Source organism: Suncus etruscus, chromosome 7, assembly GCF_024139225.1.
Source record: "Suncus etruscus isolate mSunEtr1 chromosome 7, mSunEtr1.pri.cur, whole genome shotgun sequence".
Classification (NCBI taxonomy): Eukaryota; Metazoa; Chordata; class Mammalia; order Eulipotyphla; family Soricidae; genus Suncus; species Suncus etruscus.
This window is the reverse complement of record NC_064854.1, coordinates 51,465,480-51,478,019: the sequence shown is the minus strand read 5'-3', so window position 1 is coordinate 51,478,019 and position 12,540 is coordinate 51,465,480. Positions and strand designations below refer to the sequence as shown.

The window sequence follows — 12,540 nt, the reverse complement described above, 5'->3', positions numbered from 1 at the left end:
AAAGAGAAAAAAAATGACCATATACTTATACCTGTATTTTACTTCTATCAAAGTTACTTAGCTTGAAAATGAATATTCAAGGGGAAAAGTTGAAGTCTTATCTGAATTATATTTTAAGAAATCCAAAGAACTAAATTGGCTTATGAAACCTGTTAGCAATATCTTCAGCGATATCAGGAAGTGTTTTTCGTCTCTCTTAGAAGAGTTTTAAACACTTTCCCTTTTGAAGACACTAATTAAATAAACTTTCATTGTTCAGCTTGTTCGGTAACTTTTGACCCCCATCGTTGCTGAGACACCTTCACTCTCACTGGGAAATTTCCACTGTTGTAACTCATAATTCCTAAGCACAGCTGATGTGATGGGTTCATTCCATGATGGTGTCCAGGAGACCCTATGGAGTATTGGGGATCAAACCTGTGTGCAAAGCAAATGCCCTATCTGCTGTGCGATCTCTCTGGCCCCTGATTTTGATTTTTAAATATGTAACTTAACTCTATCTTAAAAATCTTTAAAAAATAATTGTTCATTCTACATATACATAAATGTTTTAAATATTTATTTTTTTCTTTACTTTATTATTGGGATTCAGGGTGGGGGTATCTACTTGGATTAATCCTAGCTCTGTGCTTAGGAATTACTCCTGACAGGGCTTGGGGGACCACATGGGGTACAGTGCTTTGCACTGTACTTATGGTACTATTTCTCCATTCCTAATTTATATTTTAGATACTTAAACATATTGATCCTAAAGAATAAGAGAGTAGAGAAGAGGGACTCAGGGTCTGCAGTACTGTCAGGACAGAGTGTGACCCTGGAGGATAAGTGGGTTCACAGAAGCTTGTGAGCACATGCTCAAGAAACCTACAGTGTGGGAATCAACACAGTCTTAGCACAGAAGCAGAACTATGGATATCTGAGCATGGTACCAGAGAAGCAGTACCGAGGAAGAGGGAAATGTCAATGAGAAAAAATGGCTGTCAACAATCAGGAATTCTTTAAATTATATTGGGATTTAGATGAATATTAACAGTGGCTGTTCATTTTTCAAATTTATTCATTTACTTTGGGATTTAGGGACATTTCCAGTAAACTGAAAGGTTACTTCTGGCTCTGCACTCAGGAATTGTGGAATTGGGGGACCATTTGTGATGCCTGAGACTGAACCAGGGTAGGCTTTGGGCAAGACTAGCCCCTGGCCCCTGTACTTTCTTATGGCCCAGCTTATCACTTACTGCAAGATACATATGGACCCACTTCTTAGCCCATCAGATTTTCACAACTATCCCATAAATCCCATGCTGGTTTTGCTCACATATTAGAGGTGGGGGAACTAAGCCAGAAATAAAACAAGGCCCTCCCTATGCCTCTGCCATAACTAGCACAATGGAGTTGAAGTCAGGACTCTGGCTCCAAGCATCTGCTCTTAGCAAATAATCCAGTTGAGTTGGAGGCATACACTTGCTTGCACATAATCTACATGGGTTTGATCCCTGATACCATATATTGTTCCCACTCCCCCATACTTCCAAGAGTGTTGCCTGAGCACAGAACCAGGAGTAAGTCCTGAGCAACGCTGCATGTGAGGCCATGTCCCCTGAAAAAAGAGTTTCTGTAGACCCAGTGTTATTACCATCTGCATAATAACTTTGCACTCTCCTTTTGTGAATTAGGATAATAAACAAAGAAAAGGCAAATGTTAGGGTGTTTCCTCCCATTTTTAAAATCTGTATGTGGTAGCAGAGTTTAATTTCCGCTGCCTCCTGTATGGGTTTACATCTTAGCATTCTTAGTTTCCATTCTTTAGAATTAAGAAAAACTTTACAAAAGATATCACAGTCTTGGGACACAAAAAGTATATTCCATTTATGTAAATAAGTGGGGACACATTTTTTTGTTTATTTTGGATTGAGGGCTACACCCAGCAGTGCCCTGGCTTTGCACTTGGAGGTTACTCCTAGTGGTGCTCAAGAGACCAGATGGATGCCGGGCTTTGAACCTTAAGGTCACATTAAGGCAATTGCCCTCCTCACTGTCTGACCCCCAGCAGAGGGACAACTTTATATTCTCATCTTATTCATTAATAGTCTTTTTGCTTCAACTTCTATACATGCCATAAATAGTCATTTGGTTCTTTAACTAGGGGCTGGAGAGGGCCAGAGCAATAGGACAATGAGAATTGTGCTTGGTTTGCATTTGGCTAATCCCCAGCATGCTATAGGGTCCCCTGAGTACTGCCAGGTGTAATACCTGAGTATCTCTGGGTGAGTGACCCAAAAGCCAAAATAAATAAATAGGGCCTAGAGAGATAGTACAGGGAGGGGTCAGGTGCTTTCCTTGTACATAGCTGATACCAGTTCAATCCTGGCCCCTCAGATGTTCCCCCAAACTCCACTAAGAATGATTACTAAGCACTGCTAGGTGTGACACAAAACACAAAACAAAAACTGAAATAATTGAGATGATCTCTAATTGTCCATATTTCTCTAGTGTTTTCAAGCTGCTAAAAGTCAATGTTCTGTTAATGTTTTCAGATTGGGTTGAATTTAGCCCCTATGAGATTGGCATGGCTAAATACGGCACGTTCATGACCCCCGACTTATTTGGAAGCAAATTTTTTATGGGGAAAGTTGTGAAGAAATATGAAGAAAACCCCTTGCATTTCTTAATGGGTAAGTCATTAGAACCTACCTTTTAATTAGACTGAGTATTCGAAATCTAGCCACACCCCACATGATTTTGTGTTTTGTGCTTTATTTTAGGCGTTTGGGGAAGTGCCTTTTCTATCTTGTTCAACAGAGTTTTGGGAGTTTCTGGCTCGCAAAACAAAGGTTCCACGATGGAGGAAGAATTAGGTATGGTCAAAACATGCGGACAGAGTTAACTATGCTGCATTAATAAATTAGCATTTTATAGAGAAAATTAAATTGTTTCGATTTCAATGAACAATTGATAAATTACTGTTATGGATAATTTGCACCCTAAATACACCCTAAGTATATATAAATATATGACTATATATAAATTAATATCAAGACATTAAGGTTGTAAATTTTATGTAAAACACTGATTCCCTAAAAATAATTTTAATTTTTTTATTGTTTTAAAATTGTATTTTATCTGGGCCAGAGAAATAGCATGGAGGTAGGGCATTTGCTTTTCATGCAAAAGGACGGTGATTCGAATTCCGGTATCCCATATGGTCCCCTGAACCTGCCAGGAGCCATTTCTAAGCGTAGAGCCAGGAATAACCCCTGAGTGCTGCTAGGTGTGACCCAAAAACCAAAAAAAAAAATTATATATATTGCATTTTATCCTAAAAATATTTTTACTAGGGTATCTGTGTCCCTTTTATACATCAAACATACTGTTTATATTAGAGTATCCCTTTTATCAAACAGCAAAAATATTTTTGTTTTGTTTTGGGGCCACACTAGGGGTGTTCAGGACTTATTCCCGCCTCTGGTCAGGGATCACTTTGGTGCTGCTTAAAGATGTTGTGGGATGCTGGAGGTCAAATCCAGGTCAGCCATGTGCAAGGATGTTGTCCTGCCCACTGTACTACCTCTCTAGACCCCAACGGTAGCATTTTAAAAAAAACTTTATTTTGGCCGAGGATCTAATCTGGAAACTTACTGAGCCACTGAGCCACATTTCTGACCTATAAAGTGGCTTTTTATTTATTCTTTTATTGGCTGGGGTCATACGGGTTGTACTTAGGGCTGACTCCTGGCTCTGCTTCTGGGTTCACTCCTGGTGAGGGTAGGGGGACCATTTGTGTGCCAGGAACCAGACCCAGGTCAGCCGCATGCAAAGTAAGTGCCTTTTCCTGCCTGTCTACTACCGCTGGCCAGATGGTAGGGTTTTTCTTTTATTTTTGTTTGGTTTGATTTTGGTTTTGGGTCACACCTGGTGGCGCTCAGGGGTTACTTCTGGCTCTGTGCTCAGAAATCGCTCCTGCAGGCACAGGGGGCCATATGGGATGCCAGGATTCAAACTACCATTCATCCTGGGTTGGCTGCATGCAAGGCAAATGCCCTACCTCTGTGCTATTTCTCTGGCCCCCAGATGGTAGTTTTTTTTTTTAAGAGCAGATTCATGGACAGTTGCACACAATTGACACTTGAAGTTAAATTTCTGCTGTTGATTTATTTGCCTCTGAAATAGAAACCCAATAGAATTCTCTTTATTTTTAAAAAAATCATGTCATCAAGAAGAAAACGCATGCTCAAGCCTTTTTTCCTATTACTTAAAATTTGTTTTTTCTTAATTTTTATTAAAATACCATGATGTGCCATACAATTCATAATACAGTCATTCAGGCATTAAATGTCCAGACATCAGCAGTGGCACAAGCGGGTGCTTGCCTTACACATGCTAACCTAGGATGGACCCCTGACGATCCATATGCTCGATCCCCTGACATCCTATATGGTCCCCCAAACCATGAGCAATTTCTGAGCACATAGCCAGGAGTAACCCCTGAGTGTCACCAGTGTGAACCAAAAAAAACCAAAACCAAATAAATAAATTGTAACCTAGCTTTGCTATGAACCTAAGTACAGCCATGACAGGCTCAAGTTTTAAGGAACAAAGACTAGGCCAGTTTCAGGAACTTTGAGGGCATGTACCAACAGATAAATTAGCAACACCCAGTGGCCTGTGGGTGGACAAGGTCATGGGTGCCCAGTGGGTGCCTAAGACCCCCTCTACTACTTCAGGTGACAGACACTAGTCCCCATAAACCACAATATACCACTCTAGATAACTAACCATAAAAGGAAACAACCTAGACAATAGCCAATCAACTTAAAGGTTAACTGTGATGGTTTGAAGCCTCTGGAACACTATTAAAGGAAGCTGAGAGCTCATTAAGGAGCCATTGCCTTAGAGGGGTGATCCTAGCATGCTGGTAAATAAACTCCCATGCCTTATTGCAGTGATGTTCGTTGGTGGTCTTTGTGGGATGGATCTTAGATTAGTGTACAGTTCAATGTGAGCATCCGAAGATGAGATACTACTGTGTCCTGTGGTGCTGTGGTCCATCTAGGCCAGGATACGAACTCAGTACCACATCCAGCAATGTTCAGGGGGGCACATGGTACTGAGGATCTAACTGGGTCCATTTGCATCCATGGCATATGCCTTAACCCTGTACCCACCTTCCAGACCCAAGTTATTTAAAAAAAAAAATGTCCAGACATCAAAAAAAAAAATGTCCAGACATCAACCTGCCCCACCAGTGTGACCTTTCCTTCACTGGTATCTCCAATCTCCCACCTACCACCCCAGTCTGTTCCTTACAGACACAAATTGACTTCATATCATCTATTACAACACAAAGGCAAGTGAACTTATCAAAAACTTAGATAAATATGGGTTAATGTGAAATGATTATTCTGACGCTCCATCATCGTGTTATTAAAGTCAATATTTGAGGATTCACTGGACCATGGTTGGTGCCACAATTCTGTATTGCTATTTAGGCTCACTGACATGCTCAACTCTTGTTGAACTAAAAAACATGAAGGGTTTTCTTTATATCTAGCTCAGTAGCCCAGAAGCAATTAATCAAAAACAAACAAACTTCTGGAAACTTATTGGGAATCAGTGGTTTTGATCACTGCAAGCTGGTACTTGATGGTAAACATCAATATAAAACCTAGCAAAGGAAACTCGTCCATCTCCCAGGCACCAGCTTCCTCATCCACCCACCCTCAACCTTGCTTGTTCCTTGTGCAGGAGAGAACACTGAATGTGAGACTAGGTTGTCGGCCAGGCTAGGAAAGCAGGAGGAGGCCCCAAGGAACTGAGTCCACTGAGTTGAAGCAGTGTGCAGGGAAACTCACACATCATTTTTTGGTACAACAGACAGAATAATTAGGCTATTTTCCCAATGAGAAGGCTCAATACTTGTACATAAGAATAGTGTAGGATTCTGGAATGAGTTATTATAAATAGTGAACATTGCTTTGATTATACTTATATAACAAAGGATACAACTGGGGCTGGAGTGATAGTACAGCAATGGGGTGTCTGCCTTGTACACCACCAACTGGCTTCTGTCACCAGCTCCCCATGTGGTCCCTTCTTGCCAGGATGATCCCTGAGCATAGACCTAAGAGTAAATCCTAGTGTGGCTCCAAAATAAAAACAAAAAAGAATTCATCTGTAGCATGTCTTGATCCAGCACCTATTGCTGATGCTTCTCTTCCAGGATTTAGTTTAAGCTATTGGATGCCCATATTACACGGCTGAACGTGGATGGTCCTTAGTATTTTTCACGGTGTTGTTTGTATCTTGATTAGTATTCACTGATAATTGAGGGCTGAGCTCCAGACAGTCCTTGAATGCAAACAGGAGTCACACAAAGGTCTGTGGACTTGGACTTGTCCCATTCACTGAGCTTCGCCCAAACCTACAGGTGGGCTTGACAATGTTCTGGCTGAAGAGATTGTCCTGTAATATGCTGCCTCAATTTTTCTAAGGAACTTCATGTCCCAGATATGTACATGACCTGCAGCTGATTTGAATTCTGCAGAAATAATAAACTCTTGTGGAAATACCCTAGAGCTTTCTGGAAAGGGAGGCAGGGAAAGAGCCTCACACTGGGCAGCCAGTATGGGGCTCCTTCCCAGTCCGGGTCCAGCCCACCATGTTATCTGGGCCCACTCACGGTCAGGCAGGAAGTCATAGCACTGAAACAGTACCTCCCCACAGCAGGGAACCCTGCTACTGTTTCCTTGTTCGAATGATAGGGATTGTGCACCCAGAACTCACGACAGGATATGTGGGACTGTGGGGTAGGGAAGGTTTTCCAGAAACAGCACAGGATAAAAAAAAAGGTGCCCTGGGAAAGTGCTTCTCTGAAGGCAAATTAGACCCCAACAGCAATTGTGTCCCATGAAATTCCTTGGGAGGCCCGTGAGCTAAGGGTCCTTTGCAGCCCATCTGTCTTCCTTGAGCAGAAAGCACCCTAGTGGCACCCATAGGTTGTCCATCCCAGATAAACTCCCATCCCTGTAACATCCCCAAATAGCACTGATAGTTACCCCCCTCCAAACAGCACCCCCATTGACACCTGGGACTACCACATCCTGCAGCAGCAGCACCACCACCACCCCAATAATACCTAATGGTGCCCTTTACTGAAGACTAGAATTGGAATCATTTATTCTTTTTGTTTGTTTGTTTTTGTGGGTTTATTTTGTTTTTGTTGTTCATTTGTTTTTGAGCCATACGGTGCTCAGGGCTTCCTCCTGGCTCTGCACTCAGGTCATTCATGGCAGGTTCTGAGGCCTCTGTGGGGTGCTAGGGATTCTGCATGAAAGGGAAGTGTCATACTTGTTCTTCTGTCTCTTTAGCCCCCCAGAACATGACTTTTAATAGATACATTATAAGTCATTAGTTGCCTTTCATGATCATGATGAAAGCCCCCTTTAGATTTGTAGCCCATTCTGTAAGCCCCCTTTAGATTTTAGTTTTTGTGTATTTTCACTTTAATCACATTTCATTGAAGAAAAAAATCAATTTGTTCTCCCACTGGGAATTTCTTCCAACTGAGCTATTCATCACATGACAAATAAAGCAAGAAACTATCTCCCCCTTCTCTCCACAAGTGCACACAATGCACCCCAGTTTCTAAATGTGTCTCAAGTACTGGAAGTTCAGGGAGATTCACCGAGAGCCTCTCCCTTCCCTCCCACAGTCCTTTGCTTGGGCCACTTGCTGTTGGAAAGTTTTACCGTGACGTGAAACCGAAGATCCTTCACTTGTTTGTTTTCTTTCCACAGAAAATATCACGGCCAAGCACATCGTCAGTAATGACAGCTCTGATAGTGATGATGAGTCACAGGGGCCAAAAGGTAAGTGCTGGTTCAGTCTTGGCAGTGATCGGTAGGCCTTCACCACCCTTCTCCTTATTTTTAGTTTGGTTTTTGTTTGGGATCAAACCCAGCAATGCTCAGGGCTTCAGGGCTTATTCCTGGCTCTATATACAGGGATCGCTCCTGGCGGTGTTCTGGGTTAGTCACATGCAAGGCAAGCGCCCTTTTCGCTGTGCTATTGCTCTGGCCCCAGCCTCTTCTTTTTAATATCTCAAAGTCATGAACAGGTGGCAAAAGAAACAGAGAAACATAGAATTCTATTTTGAAGTCCAATTAAGGGCTTCTCAGCCTAAGGAATCTTAATTCTATAACAGTTTGACATGGCTTTAAAAGGAAAACTTCGCCACTAATATGGGAACAAATTAGATTCTGATTTATTCCTCTGCCTATCTACCATTGCTGAAAATCCCCCTTTGTAGTTTTTTTGTTTTTCAGCTGCTTTTGGGGCCACACTCTAGGGTGCTTCTTTTGACTCAATATACTTCGTAGCCAAAGTGAGTTAGTTGAAATTCCACCCAAGGAGTGAGTGTTTGTGTGTGTGTGTTTCCTGGGATCAAACATGCAAGGTGTATACTTCGCCATGGAATCACATTCCTTGCCCTCAACTGTGTAAGTTTCATTTGTTAGTTTTGGGGCTACCCTCAGGGATGATCAGGGCTTACTCCTTGTTCTGTACTCAGGGATCAGTTCTGGCAGTGCTCAGGGAACTCTATGGGGTTCACACCCAAGTTAGCTGCAAGTAAAGCAGGTGCCCTTCCCACTATATCAGCACTCTGGCCCTAGTGTAAGTTTTGAGGATTGTTAGAATATGATATGTGATGGCATTTGAACAGGGAGGAAGTAAAGATTCTGATTTTGACTCCAAATTCTGAGTGCTAAATGAGTAATTTTTTTTACATTTTAACATTTGGGGTTTGGGGGGCTGGAGAGATAGCACAGCAGTAGGGCATTTGCGTTGTACACAGCCAATCCAGGACAGACTGTGGTTTGAATACCAGCTTCTCATATGGTCCCCTGAGCCTGCCAGGAATGATTTCTGAGCACTGAGCCAGGAGTAACCCTTGAGTGCCTCCAGTGTGATCCAAAAACAAACAAAAAACAAAACAAAAAAACATTTGGGGTTTTGACAGATTTTTTTTTAATTTGTGTTTTATCCCTTTTTGTTTTGTTTTGAGGTTACACCTGACCTGACAGTGCTAGGGCTTATTCTTGGCTCTGAGCTCTGGGATCACTCCTGGCAGTGTTCAGGGGATCATATAGGATTCAAGGGATCCAACCTAGGTCAGCTGCATACAAGGCAGGTGCCCTCCCTGCTGTACTATCATCTGGCCCATTGTACAAGTATTTTTATACAAGCAACATAATATACAGGTGTCATTTGTGTTAGGCAAATACAACCCCAAAACCAGTAGAAACAAAACACAGAGAAAGTTTTTTGTTTTTTGGTTGTTTTTGTTTTCGTTTTTGTTTTGTTTTTGTTTTTTTTGTTTTGGTTTTTGGGTCACACCCAGCAGTACTCAGGAGTTACTCCTGGCTCCATACTCAGAAATCGCTCCTGGCAGGCTCAGGGAACCATATGGGATGCCGGGATTTGAACCAATGACCTTCTGCATGAAAGGCAAACGCCTTACCTCCATGCTATCTGTCCGGCCCCATAATACAGAGAAAGTTTTATAACAACTGGTTGAACATGCTTTGTTACAGTTTGGTTGTCAGTTTATTTGTAGAAGGTACTACATATTTTCATTGGTTTTTTGTTTTGGGGCCACACCTGCCAGTGCTCTAGGGCTACTCCTACCTAGCTCTGCACTCAAGAATCAGTCACTCCTGGTGGTGGCTGGAGGACCAAATGGGATGCTGAAGATTAAACCTAGGTCTGCTGCATGCAGAGCAAGTGCCTTCCCCACTGTACTCTCTCTGGCCTCAATACTTTCATTGTGAAGTGTTTTTAAATACTTATATTCTGGTACCAGAGGGCTAGCGCAGCTGGCAAGGCACTTGTTTTGACTGTGGCCAACCCCTTTCGATCTCCAGCACTCCATATGGTCCCTGTCAAGAGTAATTACTGAGCACTGCCATGTATGGATCAGACCTCTTCCCCTCAAAAAGAAATTCCCAAATCAAAATATTTTCCAATATTTGTCCTCAAACTCATGGCCTCAGACTATCTATTAGGACTATATTAGAACTATCTGTAGAATTTCCTCATTCAGTACCAGACACCCACCAGCTCTGGTGTAGCTGCTAAGGTGCTAAGCCCAGTGGTATTGCTCATTCTGTGTTCTGATGTCATTGGGGCCCATCTAATGCCGGGATCAGCTTAGGGCTTTGCATGTAGTAATCAAGTGCTCTCCATATGAGTCATCCCATTGCACCTGTGAGGACCCAGTATCCTCTGGAAATACTACAGAGTTAAAACTGTCCTTTCCTACATAGCGGGCCTTTGCTTCTTAATGGGTTAGGGCAAAATGGAGAAAAAGTTGTTTCACTGGAAATGCAGCAGCATAGCTCAGAGCCTGGCAAGTACACAGCTGCTAATGAGGGTTAATACACAGAAATGCATAGCCCATGGTCTGGGTATGATGCCCACAGCATACCAGCCCCATTGGCGGATGTTTCCCTGGTGCCATGGAGCCCTGCACCCCTTCTAGGAGATTGTGAACAAGAACAATCTCAGGATTTGTCCTGCCTTTCCATTCCTTAAATTTTGTGATTTGGTGGTTTGGGTTTCTCTTTATTTTTCCTTCCAACAGGACGAGTTAGTGAGTCCCAGGTGACAGCACATAAAGCGTCTTGTGGATTGATTTGGTGCTGCTTTTCTGGTTCTGAAGTCAAATGCCAACAGCTCGGCACATTGGGTCCTCTCCCATTACTCCCTGACAAGGTCAGGGATGCCAGAACTTGAATTGCTTTGGCTTTAGTGTCAACCCGAGTCAAAGTACAGTATTTAGGGTCTTTGCAGATTTCTCATTATTCCTTGATAGTCTTGGGCTTCTTTTTAAATAAGCTATCATTCTGAGAGGAATTGCAGATTTGTAGTTTAACGGAGCAAAGTTCCACATATATTTTCTGCATATACATACCCCTTTCTCTCACACTATCAGATACTCACACACTCTTCCACACTTACACTCATGTACTCACACTCACACACTCGTATTCTCAAACACACATACTCTCATACACTCACACATTCTCACACACATTCTCTTTCTTTCTCTATACACACACACACATACACACACACACACACACACACACACAGACACCTCACACCCTCACACCCTCTATTTTGAGGGCTTTCACAGGCAGGTTGATGACCAATTGCCATTCTCTGCCCACAAATCCCCTCTCCTTGGTCTGCTCATTGCTCTTCCTATCCCCTTCCCATTCCCTTATCCTACCCCAGGGCACCTCACTGTCTCCATAGCTTTGTCATATGGTGGGATCTGTATGGATTCCTCTTAGACTGACTTCTTAATTCTAGTCATGTTCCTGACAGGATCTTCCATGTTTTCTCCTGGTTTTAGTATATTTCTGAGTGGTGCTCAGGGGTTACTCCTGGTTCTGCGCTCATAAATTTCTTCTGGTAGGCTTGGGGGATAATATAGGATGCTGGGGATTGAATCCAGGCCTGTCCTGGGTCGGCTGTGTGCAAGGCAAATGCCTACCTACCACTGTGCTATCACTCTAGCCCCAATTTTGGCATATTTCTTGTCACACAGATACACCATTGTCAGTATGTGCCTTGGCTTAGTTACTTACTCATCTCTGAGAATGTTTCTTGACTGTTTCTAGATTTGCAGGTGCTAGAAACTTCTGGGTCAGTTGTTTTCTTTTTTTTATTATTTATTTAAAGAAAATATATCACATAGTTGAGACAATTGGTCATAATACATTTGTTTCAGGAAGAACAAAGGCAAAGTTATTTTAAAAAAAAATAGAGAAACTAACGAGATGGAAGAGAAAGAAAAGATTCAGTAGCAAGTATATTTTTGAAAATCGTTGAATCACCAATTAACTCATTAAAGGCCTAGCAGAAGGTTTAATAAGATTTTTTTCTTCTTTTCTTTTTAGGATAAGAGTTAGAGAAATACAGTAAAAACGGTATTAGAGTGGCAATTGTTGTTTGCATAGGCCCAGCAAAATGTGGGAAACATGTAAAGGAAAAACCTTGGTCTAGATACAAGGAGACCTTACCCCTGACGTTTTCTGGCTTAAGACCAACTAGCCCTCCCATCTAATTTTCTGTGTTCCTACTAGACTATCAGTACAAATATATATATATATATATATGCTCCCACATATATATTGAAGGATGATTAAACACATCTTGGGCCTACCAGGTTCAGTATAAGAAGCAGCTTTTCTCCAGAATTGGTCATAGGGCTGGACTTTTTTAATTCAAGGGAATATGGGTATGAGTGGATGAAATGCTGGGCCTCCCAGGCCAAGAAGGCTCCCTGAACCCAGAGGCCAGGTCATCTCAGCTTTTCCACCAGAAGTAAGTTTTATTGGAGAGCACATTATGATGACTCCTTCAGTAGTGTGTTCTAAGTTTAGTGATAGAAAGTAATGAAATAAAGATCGAAATAACTAGTGTGAATTTTAGAAAAATATTCATGTTTTATCTAAAACCATAGAGCTATATTGC

The 12,540-nt window shown here is 42.1% G+C and overlaps 1 protein-coding gene across 1 annotated transcript in view; it reads left to right on the top strand.

The window, feature by feature from the left end:
• The window catches only part of PLA2G4A (phospholipase A2 group IVA), a 109,478-nt gene that overhangs the window by 71,920 nt on the left and 25,018 nt on the right, over positions 1 to 12,540 (top strand). The window contains exons 10-12 of the mRNA XM_049777570.1: positions 2,535 to 2,672; positions 2,763 to 2,855; positions 7,794 to 7,865. Coding sequence (XP_049633527.1) covers positions 2,535 to 2,672; positions 2,763 to 2,855; positions 7,794 to 7,865 — 303 coding nt within the window. The remainder of the gene's footprint in view (positions 1 to 2,534; positions 2,673 to 2,762; positions 2,856 to 7,793; positions 7,866 to 12,540) is intronic.